Consider the following 16858-nt stretch of genomic DNA (forward strand, 5'->3'; position numbering starts at 1 on the left):
TGAAAAAGTCATGAGATTGAATGGAAGAGGACAAAAAGATGGTAGACACAAAATGCTGGAGTAACTCAGCGGGTGAGGCAGCATCTCTGGAGTCCAGACCCAAAACGTCGCCCATTCCTTCTCTCCAGAGATGCTGCCTCACCCGCTGAGTTACTCCAGCATTTTGTGTCTACCTTCGATTTAAACCAGCATCTGCAATTCTCTCTTACGACAAAATGATGTGTGTGGAAGGAGAGAAAGGGGTTGATGTCGGGGCACATCAAGTGAGGCAATGTCTGGATTGAGAGTCTGGAGGGGAGTGGACATAGCTGCCAGTCCTATTTGTGCAAATCAACATAGTTCTCTGCTGCTCAACATTCTGGGCAAATAGCTTGAAGCAACAGAAAGAGAGCCCTCTGTTCTCCTGTGCCAATAGTCCAAACTCTGAGAAGGCATTAAGGCTGCAGTGTTTGGCACAATGGCAGTATGTTTTCAGTATGTGACCTGCACTAACATAAGATATTACTTAATCAAAATGGATGGGATTGAAAGCCACTAATACCTCAGCCATGCCTACGAAAGGCAGAGAAATCAGATTCCCAAAAAGTTAATTTGCAAGTAGAATTGGTAGTAAGGAAGGTAAATATAATGCTCTTGTAAATTGATTTCAAGAGGACTTGAATTATAAGGCACTTGTCAGACCACATCAGGAGTATTGTGAGTAGTTTTGGGCCCCGTATCTGAGGAAGGATATGTTGGTTTTGGAGAGGGTCCAGAGGACGTTTACGAGAATGATCCTAGGAATGATTGGGTCAACAAATGATGAACGTTTGACGACACTGAACCTGTACTCGCTAGAGTTTAGAAGGATGAGGGGACACCTCATTGAAATTTACCGAACAGTGAAAAGCCTGGATAGAGTGGATGCGGAGAGGATGTTTCCACTAGTGGGAGAGTCGAGGACGAAAGGTCATAGCCTCAGAATAAAAGGACATGCCTTTAGAAAGGAGATGAGGGGAAATTTCTTTAGCCCGAGTGTGGTGAATCTGTGAAATCCATTGCCACAAATGGCTGTGGAGGCCAAGTCAATGGATATTTTTAAATTCTCGATTAATGTGGGTGTCATGGGTTACGGGGAGAAGGCAGGAGAATGGGGTTGTGAGTGAAAGATAGATCAGCCACGATTAAATGGTGGAGCAGACTTGATGGGGCCTAATTCTATAATTTGTGAACCTATGAACTCATGAGAAGGTGATGGTAAATGGGTTTGGAATAGATGAATCCCTGGTGAGGATGGACGGAATGGGCAAAATGATTCTGTGTGGTGTGATATAATTCCATGATTAGTCTACGATTCCTATCTGGTAAGCACCAGTTAAGACACAATGAGATAGGTTGTAAGGTGAAGCCAAGAGTGGAGCTGATTGCAGCTTTGAGTAAGGCAGAAAACGAACAAAGCATGCGACAAAGTTAAAAACAGTAGCTATCATTGCTTATTTAAAGATGAGAAAGAATAATAACCTGAACTAGATCTGAGGAACAATGATCTCGAAAAGGTGCTGCTAGAAAAGTTAGGTACATCATGAAATTTTAAGAAAGCAGAAAATCAAATGAAAACACTAGCAGTTTTCCCCCTTAATGTTTTTTTTACTATTTTTGATCTTGATGCATAAAGCCACTGGGATCCTTGCGACATTGGCTTTAACTGAAGGATTTCTTTCAATGTAGGTGTCCTTACTGAATGTCTATGATGTACCAAACAGATGTCTGTTAATTACAAAGCTTTCAAAAGGCATTGAAATTGTCCGTGTCATATTGGGTCCTGAAGATATTGTTAGACATTGCTATGAACTGTTTGGATTCGACTGATCAGGTTGTTCTGTTCATCCTCTCGGTACTGCTCTTCAAGCTTTAGCTTGTCAATGTCCCCGTACCCAAGGACATTGGAGGCAAAGTAAGGATTGGAGCTCTTCCTGAGCTTATCGAAGAAACTGAAGTCCACCAGGTATTTCCCATCAGGTGACAGTGACATGAGAGGCATGAACTCGTAGCCCCAGAGTATCTCCTCGGGCACGTAAGAGGTTCTGATCTGGCAAGCGGCACCAGTGGACTCCACCGTAGCATTTAAGATGACGACCAACTCAAAGTCCTTATTCCTCAGATTAGCTGATGTATACCTGTTCAGGGGGCTTTTCTCGTCAATGCTGTGATAAAAAGTCAAGGGGAAAATGAGGAATGGACTCACGGAGCCGGTGTCCACTTGAAAGTCCACGTGTTCCTGCCTGAGTTTAATGATCTCCCCTTCCTCTGTGATGTGGTTGTGTAGGAATTTCCCAGTGAGCTGGCACTGGAGGAGAAGGCTCTTCCTCATGTTGGCCACACGCAGCATGAGGCACAGCTTGTTGTCCCGTATGGCGACGGCGGCGTGGTAGCTGAACCTGATGGTCTCCGAGCGCTTTTTCGGCCTGGCGATCTTGGCCAGGAAGGTGCCCGTGACGAAGATCTCCGCCAGCGTGGTGATGACCAGCTGAGTGATCAGCAGGATGATGGCGAACGGGCACTCCTCCGTAATGCAGCGGAAGCCGTAGCCGATGGTCGTCTGGGACTCGAGGGAAAACAGGAACGCTCCCGTTAAGGTCTCGATGTTGACGACGCACGGCGTGTGGTTGGCCGGTGGGTGGAGTAACTCCAAGTCCCCGTGAACGAACGCAATGGCGTACCACAGGATCCCAAAAAGAAACCAGGTCATCACAAACGTGGCGGTGAAGAGGGTTAGTTTGTAGCGCCATTTCATGTCGATGACGGTGGTCCAGAGATCTTGGAGGTAGAGGAAGGCCCAGCCGTCTACTTGGTCAATCTTCACGTTGTTGTGGCCATTCTTCGACACGACGCGTCGTCTTATGCTGTGGGAAATCATGCTAACGTTCTCGGAGTTCTCCATCTTGAAAAGCAATGATCTACCGGACAGATGGGCAACAAAGAGGTTTGTTAAATACTCTGGGAATGTTGCAATGAATACTGCACAGATGCGCAAGTCAGTAACTGATATAGAAATACGTATGAAAACAAGCACTTTAACAGAATATAGTTCATTTGCAACACTTAATTTCCACATGGTTCCAGTTACATTTATTCACTTAAACATCTTGTCTAGAAACGTACGGAGTTGGTATATCCTCTGCACGGAGTTTGTACGTTCTCCGTGCGACTGCGTGGGTTTTCTCCGGGAGATCCGGTTTCCTCCCACATCCCAAAGACATACAGATTTGTAGGTTAATCGGCTTCGGTAAAATTGTAAATTGGCCCTGGTGTGTAGGATAGTGCTAGTGAATGGGGTGACCATTGGTCAGCACCGACTTGATGGGCCAAAGTTTCCACACTGTATCTCTAAAGTCTAAAGTACATCCCTTAATGGTTTTATTCAATGATATGCTGGAAAGTCAGTTGATTGTATTCCAAATGTAACTATATTTCATTCCTGAAAGCTTACACAGATAATTTTTCTCTTAATTAATCTCTTGGACCTCCTTTGCTGAGCTCTAAACTATGTCTGGTCCAGTATTCTGCTTTCTTGGGCCATTTATCTGTCTCTTCTATGGATCAAATACTATCCCTAATTCTTCTTCTTGCATATGGCGTGCACAGCCTAAAGTTGTAGGACAACTCGTTCTATTTGATCACGTGGACCACGTGAAGGTTGCAAGTTCCCACCCCTATCCCTAACTGAGCCACAAAGTACTGGAGGTCTGGGGGCTGTGAGGTCAGCGGCTCAGGCAGCTTTTCTGAGAAAAAGGATGGGTGACGTTTCGTGTCGGGACCCTTCTTCAGGCTTTTCAGTCTGGAGAAGGGTCCCGACCCAAAATGTCACCCATCCGTTTTCTCCAAAGACGCTGCCTGGCCCGCTGAGTTACTCCAGCACTTTCTGTCAATCTTTGGTATAGATAATCATCCTTGTTTCTTGTTTCTACCTGACCTAATTTCCTGTAAATCCCTGTATATTATTCTGAACTCTATCCAGCCCTAATGACATCCTTCCTGCTGAAAGTTTGACCAAAACTGAATGCAATTCTCCAACCTTCACCTCACCAACGTCTTGTGCAACAATAACATCATGTTCGAATGTCCGTACCCTGGCTGATGAAGGCCAATGAACCCAAAACCCTCTTTACCACCCTATCTACCTATAGTGCCACTTTCAAGGGATTGTGTGCATGAACTCAATAGACAATTGGCAATAGGTGCAGGAGTTGGCCATTCGGCCCTTCAAGCCAGCACCACCATTCAATGTGATCATGGCTGATCATCCCCAATCACCTGATCATCCCCATGGCTGATCATCCCCGTTCCTGCTTTCTCCCCATATCCCCTGACTCCGCTATTTTTAAGAGCCCTACCTAGCTCTCTCTGGAAAGCATCCAGAGAACCGGCCTCCACCGCCCTCTGAGGCAGAAAATTCCACAGACTCACAACTCTCTGAGAAAAAGTGTTTTCTCGTCTCCGTTCTAAATGGCTTACTCCATAATTCTTAAACTGTAGCCCCTGGTTCTGGACTCCCCCAACATCGGGAAAATCCTCTGCTTGTGGTTGACCATGGAAACCAGAATAAAGTATAATAACATTTTGGACAGCATGACTTGACTCTCGACTGTGGGAGAACCTGACGGAAACGCACGCAGTCAAGGAGAGATCTTGCAAAGTTTACGGAGACGGGACCGAAGGATGGTATTGATCCATTGTCACTGGAGCTGTGATACAGGTGCACTATTTGTGGGGGCCGCTGTACCAACTTTAACAATGGGATCATTGATATTCAGGATGTACAGAGGAGCTTGGCGTAGTGTTTCATATAAAAGACTAATCTCCCAAAGTCCAGCAATAAAGTTTTGTATTTGGTTAGCTATTCAAAGGGGTTACAACGCAGGTTTAAACTTCAGTTTTGCCGGTCAGATGCATTTGGAATCACTCTCGTGTGAGGTATTTTGGACTTGGGGCGGGCTCAGCAGAGCTTCACCAGAATGATGCCAATATTAAACATGGGTTACACAAGGAACTGCAGATGCTGGAAACTTGGGTAAAGCACATAAGTTCATAAGTGATAGGCGCAACACTAGGCCATTCAGCCCATCGAGTATACTCCGCCATTCAATCATGGCTGATCTATCGTTCCCTCTCAACCTCATTCTTCTGCCTTCTCCCTGTACTGTAACTCCTGACGCCCATACTAATCAAGAATCTATCAATCTCCACCTGTGCCAATGAATTCCACAGATTCACTGCCCTCTGGACTAAAGAAATTCCTCTTCATCTCACAGTGCTCAGGGAATGGAATGGCTATGTTTTGTTTCGGGACCCTTCTTCAGACTGACGAGAAAGGGCTAACTTCGCAGATTGCATGAACATGATTTTGGTTTGGTGCAGTTTACAGGGTGATGAAGGAGTTCGACATTTTGACAGATGGGTGAAAGAACATGTTTTTCTCTGGCGAGTAAAATTGATAGCAGTGAGACATGTTTGCGATTGAAACACGATCATTCAGAACGTAATTGAATGGCATTCGGTGCCGAGGGAGTGGCAAGACCATGGGAAAAATCCCCTCAAAATGCAATGAATACTGCGTAGTGGAACTTTCCATAAGGATGGAAGTTGACAAGATTTTTCGTCAATAAAATCAGATCTGTAGAACTCAAACATATCCTTCTCTTTGATTTCCAGATATTTGAGCACTTGATCTCAATGACCAATAGGGAATAAAGAGGAGTGGTAAAATCTCTGATTTTGAGGACTTGCGCCAAGGTACATGAACACTGTAAGATACATAGAAAGTAGGTACAGGAGTAGGCTATTCGGCCCTTCGAGCTAGCACCTCCATTCAATATGATCGTGGCTGATCATCCAGAATCAGTACCGTTCCTGCTTTTTCCCCATATCCCTTGAGCCCTAAGAGTAGCAATGTTACAAAATTTTGAGATTTTAAAAATCAAGTCTGCAATTTATCCCATCAGATAAAGCATAAAAATAAGTTTAATTTGACACCTAATTCACTTTCATATCTCAAGTATTTAAAACGTTATGGCCATTTTCATACTCGGAAATGAGCATCTTGTTCCCTATTGATTTTCTATGGACATAACAAAAAAGCTGTGATCGTGAACAGTCAAAAGCCCATAACTTTCTTAAAAATTAAGAGAACTGAATGAAATTTTCAGTTATCATAGATTGAAGCATTCTGAAACAAATATAAAATAATCTTACTTGGATGACCTGAAATTAAAGCATATAATTAGTTAGTTACCTAATTGTAGCTAATTTCAGACTTCAATTACTAGATCTAAACGTCTATCCATTTCTTAATAAATGATTAACATTTTTAAATAGCCTAAATGTCCAAATAATATTCATAAATAATTCACAATAAAACATGATTTTTAAATCTCATTTACATTAATTTATAGGCCAAATGGAAGGAATTTAGTGTTCAATTGCTGTAAATTAAAGTCCATTTAAATCAGCTTTCTAGTGGGTCCCTGTGAACGCGCTGGTTTAGAACGTTCACATTGCGGTAGATTTGTGCCTCAAATGCCCAGAAAAATACTGCGGGATATAATGGGCCCAAAATGAGCTACTCGCAATATTAAACTTTGTATAAAGGGATCTTAAGAAGCCCTTTTTAATGTAAAAATATACAGCCTACCTTCAATTGTTTGCTCTATGAGACCCTGCGGTTGCTGGTGGTCGCGGGTTTAGAGATTGATTTTTAAACTACTATAACTATTATACGAGGCCTTTAAAACTAATAATAGCTTTTGCGACGGGGTCTTCCAGCGATTTTTCGTTAATAATTAACTAGGCTGAACATCTTCGATTTGAACAGCCTAGAGAAAATCGTGTTTTAAACCCGCCCCCCTCTAAACGGCACCAAAATCGCGCACACCCGCAGCGACAGATTTTCAGCGACGCTTCAGGTAGGCTTTGCAACATACCTACTAAGAGTTATATCTAACTCTCTCTTGAAGTACAGACTCCATCATCAGCACCTTAATTCCAACCAAACTCATGTCCAAACTCTTGGACATTGGACTAAGTACCCTCCATTGCAACCTGATCATTGACCTCCTGACCCATAGACCACAATCAATAAGCGTCAAGGAAAGAGCGTTCACGTCGCGGCCCTGTTTACACCAATCTTTCCACCACCACACACGAAGCGCAAGACAGACACCATTGTTTGCACATGCCGTCTGGCTGAACGACTTCTAATCTTGTGTCCGGGCTCGATAGAAGAAGAATAAGGGTCGCTGACAATACATCCTCCATGAGAAATCTCACCATTGACACCCCACTAGGTTCTGTTCTTAGCCTCTTACAATGCTGCCTATACACTCACCCCTGTGCAGCCTAATTCTGCTCTAACTCCACTTACAAGTTCGCAGATGATACCACCCTAGTGGGCCACATGTCAAACAATATTGAGTTAGAGTACAGGAATGAGATAAAGAGTTTAGAAGAAGGTGATAAGGCATCAACTTCTCCCTCAGCAAAATGAAGGAGCTGGTATTGACTTCAGGAAATGAGGTGGAGTTTGCACACCAGTCTGTATCAATGGTGCTGAAGTGAAATTGGTCACGAGCTTCAAGTTGCTTGGTGTAAATCTCACCAACCACATTGAAGCTACGGGTGAGAAAGCATGCCAACACCTCTATTTCCTCAGAGGGGTAAGGAAATCTCTACACGTCTCCAATGACTATGGCCAAATTCCACATATACACCATAAAACGCATCCTATCTGGGTGCATTACAACTCGGTATGACAACTGCTTGTGGCGCAGTGGTAGAGTTGTTGCCTTACAGAACCAGAGACCCGGGTTTGATCTGGACTATGGGTAATGTCTGTATGGAGTTTGAACGTTCTCCCCATGACCTGAGTGGGTTTTCTCCAGGTGCTCCAGTTTCCTCCCACACTCCAATTTGTAGGTTTATAGGTTAATTGGCATTGATGAAAAATTGTAAATCATCCCAAGAGTGTAGGTGTGCGGGTTGGCATGGACTCGGTGGGCCGATGTGCCTGTTTCTGCACTGTATCTCTGAAGCCTATCATCTAAAATTAAGGTTCAAGGCAGAGAACTAGCTTCTGTCTGTCCCGTTGAGTTACACCAGCATTTGGTGTCTGTCTTCTGTGTAAACCAGCATCTGCAGTTCCTTCGTACACATTTTGCCGGCTGCAAAGTCTGCTCAAGGTATGACAACTTTGATGCTCGTCCCAAAACGTCACCCATCCCTTCTCTCCAGAGATGCTGCCTGTCTCGCTGAGTTACTCCAGCATTTTGCGTCGATCTTCGTTGTAAACCAGCATCTGCTGTTCCTTCCTAGGCATAGTTAGGCATAGAGAAAAACATTTTTCACACAGAGAGTGGTGAATCTGTGGAATTCTCTGCCACAGAAGGTAGTTGAGGCCAGTTCATTGGCTATATTTAAGAGGGAGTTAGATGTGGCCCTTGTGGCTAAAGGGATCAGGGGGTATGGAGAGAAGGCAGGTACAGGATACTGAGTTGGATGATCAGCCATGATCATATCGAATGGCGGTGCAGGCTCGAAGGGCCGAATGGCCTACTCCTGCACCTATTTTCTATGTTTCTATCTTTCATTTCTATTGTTTTCATCTTTGCAACTGCCTGCACTGAGGGCAAAAATAAATAAGATTTGGCTGCACAGAAGTTGAGCTGGTCTGAATAATGAGTAATAGATCTGCAAGAACTGACACAAAGTGCATTTGTATTGGTGACATTAGGTGTTGCTAATGTTGGTGTGTGAATATTGCTTGCCATTAAAATGGCACTTCATTACAATGAAGTGCCACAGCTACAGAGAAAGTACAGATTAAAAAAATAACAAGAGCTTCAACTTTCCCTTCAACTCTTAGTGTCAACAGAGGAGTAGCTGGACTTGCACAGAACCAGGCGCCCCCATGGAAAATATACCTCATTTTCTATCTTCCCTTCATTACAATAGTGGCCACACTTCAAAAGTACTTAATTGGCTGTGAAGGAATTTCAGGTCATGAAAGACTTTCATGAAGTAAATGAAGACTTTCCTTTATTTTATTTTCATTACCTCTCACATTAGTTAGAGTGGTGAGCAATTGTAAAAACATTCTTTGTTGAGGAATGTTTTGCAAGGAAAGTTAGAGTAATGTGAGAAAGAAAACCATAGAAATGTAAATGTACTCACAAATGCGAGTGATTTTCCAAACCATTGCTGCATAATGCAGTCTCAGAAGGGTGTACAGGAATTTTTAAAAAGTTCTTAATTTATTTAAATGCAAGTACGTTATGTTTAAAATGCTACAAAGCTCACAGTAGTTTGGAAACATCAGAGTTTGAAGAAAGTTAAACTGATAATCACAAACGGGAAAATACTAGTTTAGTTTAGAGATACAGCACCTTTGTTCCACCGAGCCCACACTGACCATCGATCACCCCTTCACACTGGTTCTATGTTATCCCTCTTTCTCTTCCACTCGCGACTTGCTAGTGCCAGTTTTACAGAGGACAATTAGACCACAAACCCGCACATCTTTGGGATATGGGGGGGAAACCAGAGTACCCGGAGCAAACCCACACGGTCACAGGGAGAACGTGCAAACTCCACACAGACAGTAACCAAGGTGAGAATTGAACCCGGATCTCTGGCACTGCGAGGCAGCAGCTCCAACAGCTGTGCCACTGTGCCACCTTACTGAATTTTCAGATTAGACACAGTATTTAATTTCACATCCCAAGGGCTATAAATCGCTGGAGGTGTCGGGTGTTCCTTTACGTTTTGTTTTAAGTGCAGTTTAACTTCAGACAAAAGTTTAATGTTAACCTTTTCCTATATTTTCCAACAACAATCAGAACTGTTGTCGATGTCAACCTAGTACTCTGCAAGTGAAAACAATTATTTGCAAACTTTTTAAAAAGGTTTGATATACCTATAAAATCTCATTCCAAATTCTTTGCAAACCTTTTTCTAAGATGTCACTGAAGTGTGGCAACACTTTGCCAACAGCTGAGCTGAATAGTATTAATAGTCATAAGCGCTGAAACACACTCTTCATCCCAGCTTGTCCATGACAACCAAAATGCCCCTTCTAAACTAGTCCCATTTGTCCACGTTTGACCCATATCCCTCTAAACCTTTCCTATCCATGTACCTGTCCAAGTGTCTTTTAAATTCTGATACAGTACCTGCCTCAACTACCTCCTCTGGCAGCTCGTTCCATATACCCACCACCATCTGTGTGAAAGAGTTGCCTTTCAGGTTCGTATTAGATTTTTTAAGTTTAGTTTAGTTTAGTTTAGTGATACAGCGCTGAAACAGGCCCTTTGGCCCACGGAGTCCGTACCGACCAGCGATCCCCGCACACCCTACACTATTCTACACACACTAGGGGCAATTTTACACTAATGCAAACCAATTAATGTACAAACCTGTATGTCTTTGGAGTGTGGGAGGAAACCGAAGATCTCGGAGAAAACCCTCGTGGTCACGGGGAGAATGTACACACTCCAGACAGCTTCCATAGTCAGGATCGAACCCGGGTCTCTGGCTCTGTAGGGCAGAACTCTAATGCTGCGCCACCACGCCGCGCTAAAGGTAGTGATTCAACTGGAGAGGAGGGGGCAGAAGCTCTTGCCCCTTTCACCTCAAACATATATATGGAAGATAGACACAAAGTGCTGGAGTAACTCAGCGGGTCAGGCAGCATCACTGCAGAAAAGGAATAGGTGACGTTTTTGGTCGGAACCCTTCTTCTGACTTAAATATATATACACTTGCTTTTGATTCCCCTACTCTGGGTAAAAAAACACTGTGCAATTCACTATTAGATATACACGTGCTTTAAACTCCTGCACTACACATTGTGGGTGCTTACACCAATATGGACTGGTTTACTAGATTGATGATTTTCTATTATAAATGTACTGGTTGTGTCATTGTATTTAATATGTCTATAAAGTTGTAGCATGCTAGGATTGTTCCCGTCCCAGTACTTATGACAAGTGAATACTTTTGGCTATTGACTTGCAGTAGCATAGAAATCTGAAACCCACTATAACACACAGCTAAATTAGTCAATCCATTAACTACAGAGAGTCACTAGCAACATTGGTTAACGTTGCCTGCCCTAAAGTCAGTGCAATAGTTTGCTTATAAGCTTTCACTTGTTCAGATTCCTCATCCACTCCACCTGTTATAAAATAACTGTGTGAGGACAGATACTGCAACTGAACTCATGTGTTCATTTGCCAATGGGATTTTTATTCCCTGGCAAGCCACAAGCGTGCTGGAGTTAAGCCCCTGTCCCACTTAGGAGACCTAAACAGCAACCTCTGGTGACCTTGCCCACCACCCAAGGTTTCCACGAGGTCACCGGAGGTTTTGGTCACTCTCCCTAATGGTCGAAAGTGGTTTCCGCGTGGTCGAGGCTTCATCTAGGTTGCTGCTATTTTTTCATCATGATTAAAACCGGCCTCGACTAAAAATAGGTTGCCGTTTTAAAAACCGATCATTTTTTTAGTCGCAGGTCTAGTCGAAGCCGGTTTTCTTCATAGTCGAGGAAGGTTTTCAACATATGCGTGGGAGGTGGTAGGAGGTTGCAGGTCACCTCGACCTTGATTTTTTGTTTTGGGTGATGGGCAAGGTCACCAGAGGTTGCTGTTTAGGTCTCCTAAGTGGGACAGGGGCATAACTCAGCAAGTCAGGCAGCAACTCTGGAGAACATGGATAACTGACGTTTCGGATCGGGACACTTCTTCAGCCTGAACTCTGACCGTCTCCTGCCTGGGTTTCATTCAATAAGGAAGAGCAGAATCTAGTGGAGTCTGGGTTAAAGGGAAAAGAACAGAGGACAACTGATGTCCAACGCCGAGTCCGAGCTGGAGGACAAACGTCAAAAGAACTCAGGATTCAAGAATGAGGCCTAAGCTGAGTTTTGCCGGCATTACTTGTTTTTATCCTAAGCAACAAATAACGATGCCACTACAAAATGCCAAACAATGACCACTTCCACCAAAAGAGAGCGTCACCATCTTTCTTTGACATTCAATAACATTACCAGCATCCTGAGGACCACCAATGACCAGCCACGTCTGACCAGCTACAACTATAGACAGGTCCAAGCCAAGGTACATTGTGACAAGTGGCTCATCTCCTGATACCCCAAGGCCTTTCCACCATCTACAAGGCACAGCCTTCTACAGCCATCAGGGCTGTGATGGAATACACTTAATTCGTTGATCATACATCTTTCCGTCATTATTTCCACCCTCTCCACATGTCCCTTCTTCCCGTTTCAAAGCTTCTCCCCATTCTAATCTGACAAACCGAAGGCTGTGGAGGCCATCAATGGATATTTTTTTTAATAGATTCTTGATTAGTATGGGAGTCAAGAGTTATGTGAAGAAGGCAGTAGAATGGGGTTAGGGGGGAAAGAAAGATCAACCATGATTGAATGGTGGAGTAGACTTGATGGGCTGAATGGCCTAATTCTGTTCCTGTCACTTATGACCTAATGAGGTACCAGTCCAGTATGCAAGTATCATTGTATGTACATGCATGTGGATTTGGTGTGGTGACTGGAAGATGTATGGATTTCTCAGCTCCATGCACATGCACAAAACTCAGACTTTAAGACAATACTCACTCACAACACATCACCATTATAGATAGACACAAAATGCTGGATTAACCTTCTTCAGTCCGAAGAAGGGTCTCGACCTGAAACTTAACCTACTACTTTTCTCCAGAGATGCTGACTGACCCTCTGAGTTACTCCAGCATTTGAGTTATTTCTTTGATGTAAACCAGCATCTGCAGTTCCTTCCTACACATGACCAGTATACCTACTCATCTGCCATGCAACATGGTGTGAACTCAGGGACTCTTCCCAGTACATTATTTGCCTCGGAACTGCCTACATCAATCAGGGGCTTTTGGTCAGATTGAATGAAGGACAGACTCTAGGCATTATTTACCACACATCCCATGAAAATGCATAAAATGGATGAGGAGAAAGAAATACGCAGCCGTGTACACAAAAAAGTAGAAAATTACAACATGTTTGAAGGTTACTAAGGAAACACAGTGACTCCACACTCCCCAGTGTACAAGAAGCTCAGAACATGCCTGTTTTCTGATAGGAACAGACATGTTGAACATGAGCTGAACCCTCCTGATCTGGGTGTTCCTCTCAGAAGGAGAACATGCGTAGAAGATTGAGGTAAATTACTGAGGTGACGTTATACTCGTCTGGGTGGTGAACAGGTTTAAAAGTTCAAGTTCTGGGTACAATAACACAAGATATAAAGTGGGATTAAATCAAAGGCTGAACTGAAAATGGTGAGCGCTTGACAAAGAGGATGAATGGAATGAATTTGGGAGTGTTTTGGGAGAGAAATGGGAAAAGATGATATAAATCAGTGCACAAATAGGGCAACTTGAAGAGGCAAGGTCTCCTGTTATGGGTAATGTTTTAAGCAGTAAACAACCGTCAAAGATAGAAATTGCTATTTTTTGCATTGTAATTTTGAATTAATTAAATATTTACCTGTTTTTTCAAAACCACGTGTTATCATAGACTATTGAAAAATCTATTCATTTATCTTGGATAATTCCTCCTATGAAGTCGAACAATGTCATGCAAATACACTTGTGTATACTCAGACTATTGTTTAATACACACACATGTGTCATAAAAATACTTTGTTGACATTTAAAATGAAACAAATCTTCAACATATTCAGGACAACAGAGTCATATGTTCATATGTTCTAGGAGCAGAATAATGCCATTCAGCCCATCAAGTCTACTCTGCCATTCAATCATGGCTGGTCTATCTTTCCCTCTCAACCCCATTCCCCTGCCTTTGCCCCACAACTCCAGACACCTGTACTAATCATAAATCTGTCAAACTCCACCTTAAAAATATCCATTGACTTGGCAATGAATTCCACAGATTCACCACCCTCTCACTAAAGAAATTCCTACTCAAAAATGCTGGAGAAACTCAGCGGGTGCAGCAGCATCTATGGAGCGAAGGAAATAGGCGACGTTTCGGGCCGAAACGTCGCCTATTTCCTTCGCTCCATAGATGCTGCTGCACCCGCTGAGTTTCTCCAGCATTTTTGTGTACCTTCGATCTTCCAGCATCTGCAGTTCCTTCTTGAACAAATTCCTACTCATCTCCTTTTAATGGTGTGTCCTTTTATTCTCTGGAATTCTCTGCCACAGAAGGTAGTTGAGGCCAGTTCATTGGCTATATTTAAGAGGGAGTTAGATGTGGCCCTTGTGGCTAAAGGGATCAGGGGGTATGGAGAGAAGGCAGGTACAGGATACTGAGTTGGATGATCAGCCATGATCATATTGAATGGCGGTGCAGGCTCGAAGGGCCGAATGGCCTACTCCTGCACCCATTTTCTATGTTTTTTTTTTCTATTCTGAGGCTACGGCCTCTGGTCCTAGACTCTCCAACTAGTGGAAACATCCTCTCCACATTCACTCCATCCAGGCCTTGCACTATTTGAGCCCCGAGAAGTTTGATTTATTCAGCATCCATTCATAGATACCATCATTGTGAAGTACCTTCAGAGAGAAACTCCATGCAGATGGAATTTGAAACCACACACACCCTCTTGCTAAACCCAGGGGAAAAGTGTGCTTTCAATTAATTACAGCATTGGAGAGGTCTGCTGCTTTCCAATGTGGTGGAGGAGTTCACTACAATTGAATGGAGTCACTCTGGGATACATCACTGCAACGTTAGCAGTACCGCAAATCCTTGTAAATTACTACCTCAGACTCCTTCCAGGCCGTTAGATTCAGTGAGACACATGCGCAGCAATAAAGCTGAGTGTAAATATGTTTCTGGAGAAGGGGGGGGGCAAAGTCTGGGCTCCTCAGAGTCAGGCTTGTGTCATCAATCTTTACTTTAGAGATACAGCGTGAAAACAGTTCCTTCCGCCCACCAAGTCCGCGCCGACCAGCGATCGCCCTGTACACTAGCACGATCCTTCCCACTGGGCACAATTTACAAGTTACAATTAACCTCCAAACCTGTATGTCTTTGGCGTGTGGGAGGAAACCGGAGCACCCGGAGAAAACCCATACAGGTCACAGAGAGAACGTACAAACTCCACACAGACAGCACCAGTGGTCAGGTTCGAACCTGGGTGCCTGGTGCTATGAGGCTGCAACTCTACCACTGCGCCACTGTGCCGTCCTAATCTTAATAATCTTTAGGTATGTATGCACACTGTGGTGCAGCTATAGTAGACGGGGACACTGTTTGTTGTGTTTCTTTGCACTTCTGGCGAGACGAAACTTCATATGAACACTGACCAGTAAACAGGATGTTGGATCACGTAACAATAAGGTCATTAAAGCCCCTGTCCCTCTATCCCGAGATACTCACAAATTCTCCCGCGTTTTCCTCTCGATTCAAACTCGGAGAATGGCCATAGCGAGTCCATAGGAGTCCGCAGCGAGTCCGTAGTTGGCCGTAGGAGTCCATAGATATTTCGTAGCGGCTCGTAATATTTACGATATATATGAATGATTTGGACGAGGGAATTGAATGCAACATCTCCAAGTTTGCGGATGACACGAAGCTGGGGGGCAGTGTTAGCTGTGAGGAGGATGCTAGGAGGCTGCAAGGTGACTTGGATAGGCTGGGTGAGTGGGCAAATGCATGGCAGATGCAGTATAATGTGGATAAATGTGAGGTTATCCACTTTGGTGGCAAAAACAGGAAAGTAGATTATTATCTGAATGGTGGCCGATTAGGAAAGGGGGAGATGCAACGAGACCTGGGTGTCATGGTACACCAGTCATTAAAAGTAGGCATGCAGGTGCAGCAGGCAGTGAAGAAGGCGAATGGTATGTTAGCATTCATAGCAAAAGGATTTGAGTATAGGAGCAGGGAGGTTCTACTGCAGTTGTACAGGGTCTTGGTGAGACCACACCTGGAGTATTGCGTACAGTTTTGGTCTCCTAATCTGAGGAAAGACATTCTTGCCATAGAGGGAGTACAGAGAAGGTTCACCAGACTGATTCCTGGGATGTCAGGACTTTCATATGAAGAAAGACTGGATAGACTCGGTTTGTACTCGCTAGAATTTAGAAGATTTATAGAAACTTACAAAATTCTTAAGGGGTTGGACAGGCTAGATGCAGGAAGATTGTTCCCGATGTTGGGGGAGTCCAGAACAAGGCGTCACAGTTTAAGGATAAGGGGGAACTCTTTTAGGAACGAGATGAGGAAAACATTTTTCACACAGAGAGTGGTGAATCTCTGGAATTCTCTCCCACAGAAGGTAGTTGAGGCCAGTTCATTGGCTATATTTAAGAGGGAGTTAGATGTGGCCCTTGTGGCTAAAGGGATCAGGGGGCATGGAGAGAAGGCAGGTACAGGATACTGAGTTGGATGATCAGCCATGATCATATTGAATGGCGGTGCAGGCTCGAAGGGCCGAATGGCCTACTCCTGCACCTATTTTCTATGTTTCTATGTTTCTATGTAATGCTAGCCGTAGGTACTCGGGGCATCAGGTAAGTCGGGACGTTTTTTCAGCATGTTGAAAAATGTCCACGAGTAAAAACAATAGCCCCGAGTACCTATAGCTGGCATCTCCGAGTTTGAATCAAGGGGAAAACTCGGGAGAATTTGTGAGTAACTCGGGAAAGTGGGACAGGGGCTTTACAGAAAACATTCATTCTGTTTGTCTCTCCACAAATGCTCCTGGTTAGTTAACTATTTTCCAGCGTCCATTTGTTTTCAATGCGTAGACCCTAAAGTTCATTCCAAACTAACGTTTGTGAATTACCAGAGACTTGGAGGCTCAGG

At 43.8% G+C, this 16858-nt stretch overlaps 1 protein-coding gene across 3 annotated transcripts in view; it reads right to left on the reverse strand.

The window, feature by feature from the left end:
* Positions 1-1550: 1550 nt before the first annotated feature.
* The window catches only part of kcnj15 (potassium inwardly rectifying channel subfamily J member 15), a 30408-nt gene continuing 15100 nt past the window's right edge, over positions 1551-16858 (reverse strand). For 2 of the 3 annotated variants that reach the window (XM_033032486.1, XM_033032485.1), the window contains exon 2: positions 1551-2936. In XM_033032486.1, coding sequence (XP_032888377.1) covers positions 1814-2920 — 1107 coding nt within the window. In that variant the 5' untranslated portion in view covers positions 2921-2936 and the 3' untranslated portion in view covers positions 1551-1813. Of the gene's footprint in view, positions 2937-14598; positions 14612-16858 lie in introns of those variants that run through there. The other variant, XM_033032488.1, reaches the window with a different exon arrangement.

Source organism: Amblyraja radiata, chromosome 14, assembly GCF_010909765.2.
Source record: "Amblyraja radiata isolate CabotCenter1 chromosome 14, sAmbRad1.1.pri, whole genome shotgun sequence".
Taxonomy (NCBI): domain Eukaryota; kingdom Metazoa; phylum Chordata; class Chondrichthyes; order Rajiformes; family Rajidae; genus Amblyraja; species Amblyraja radiata.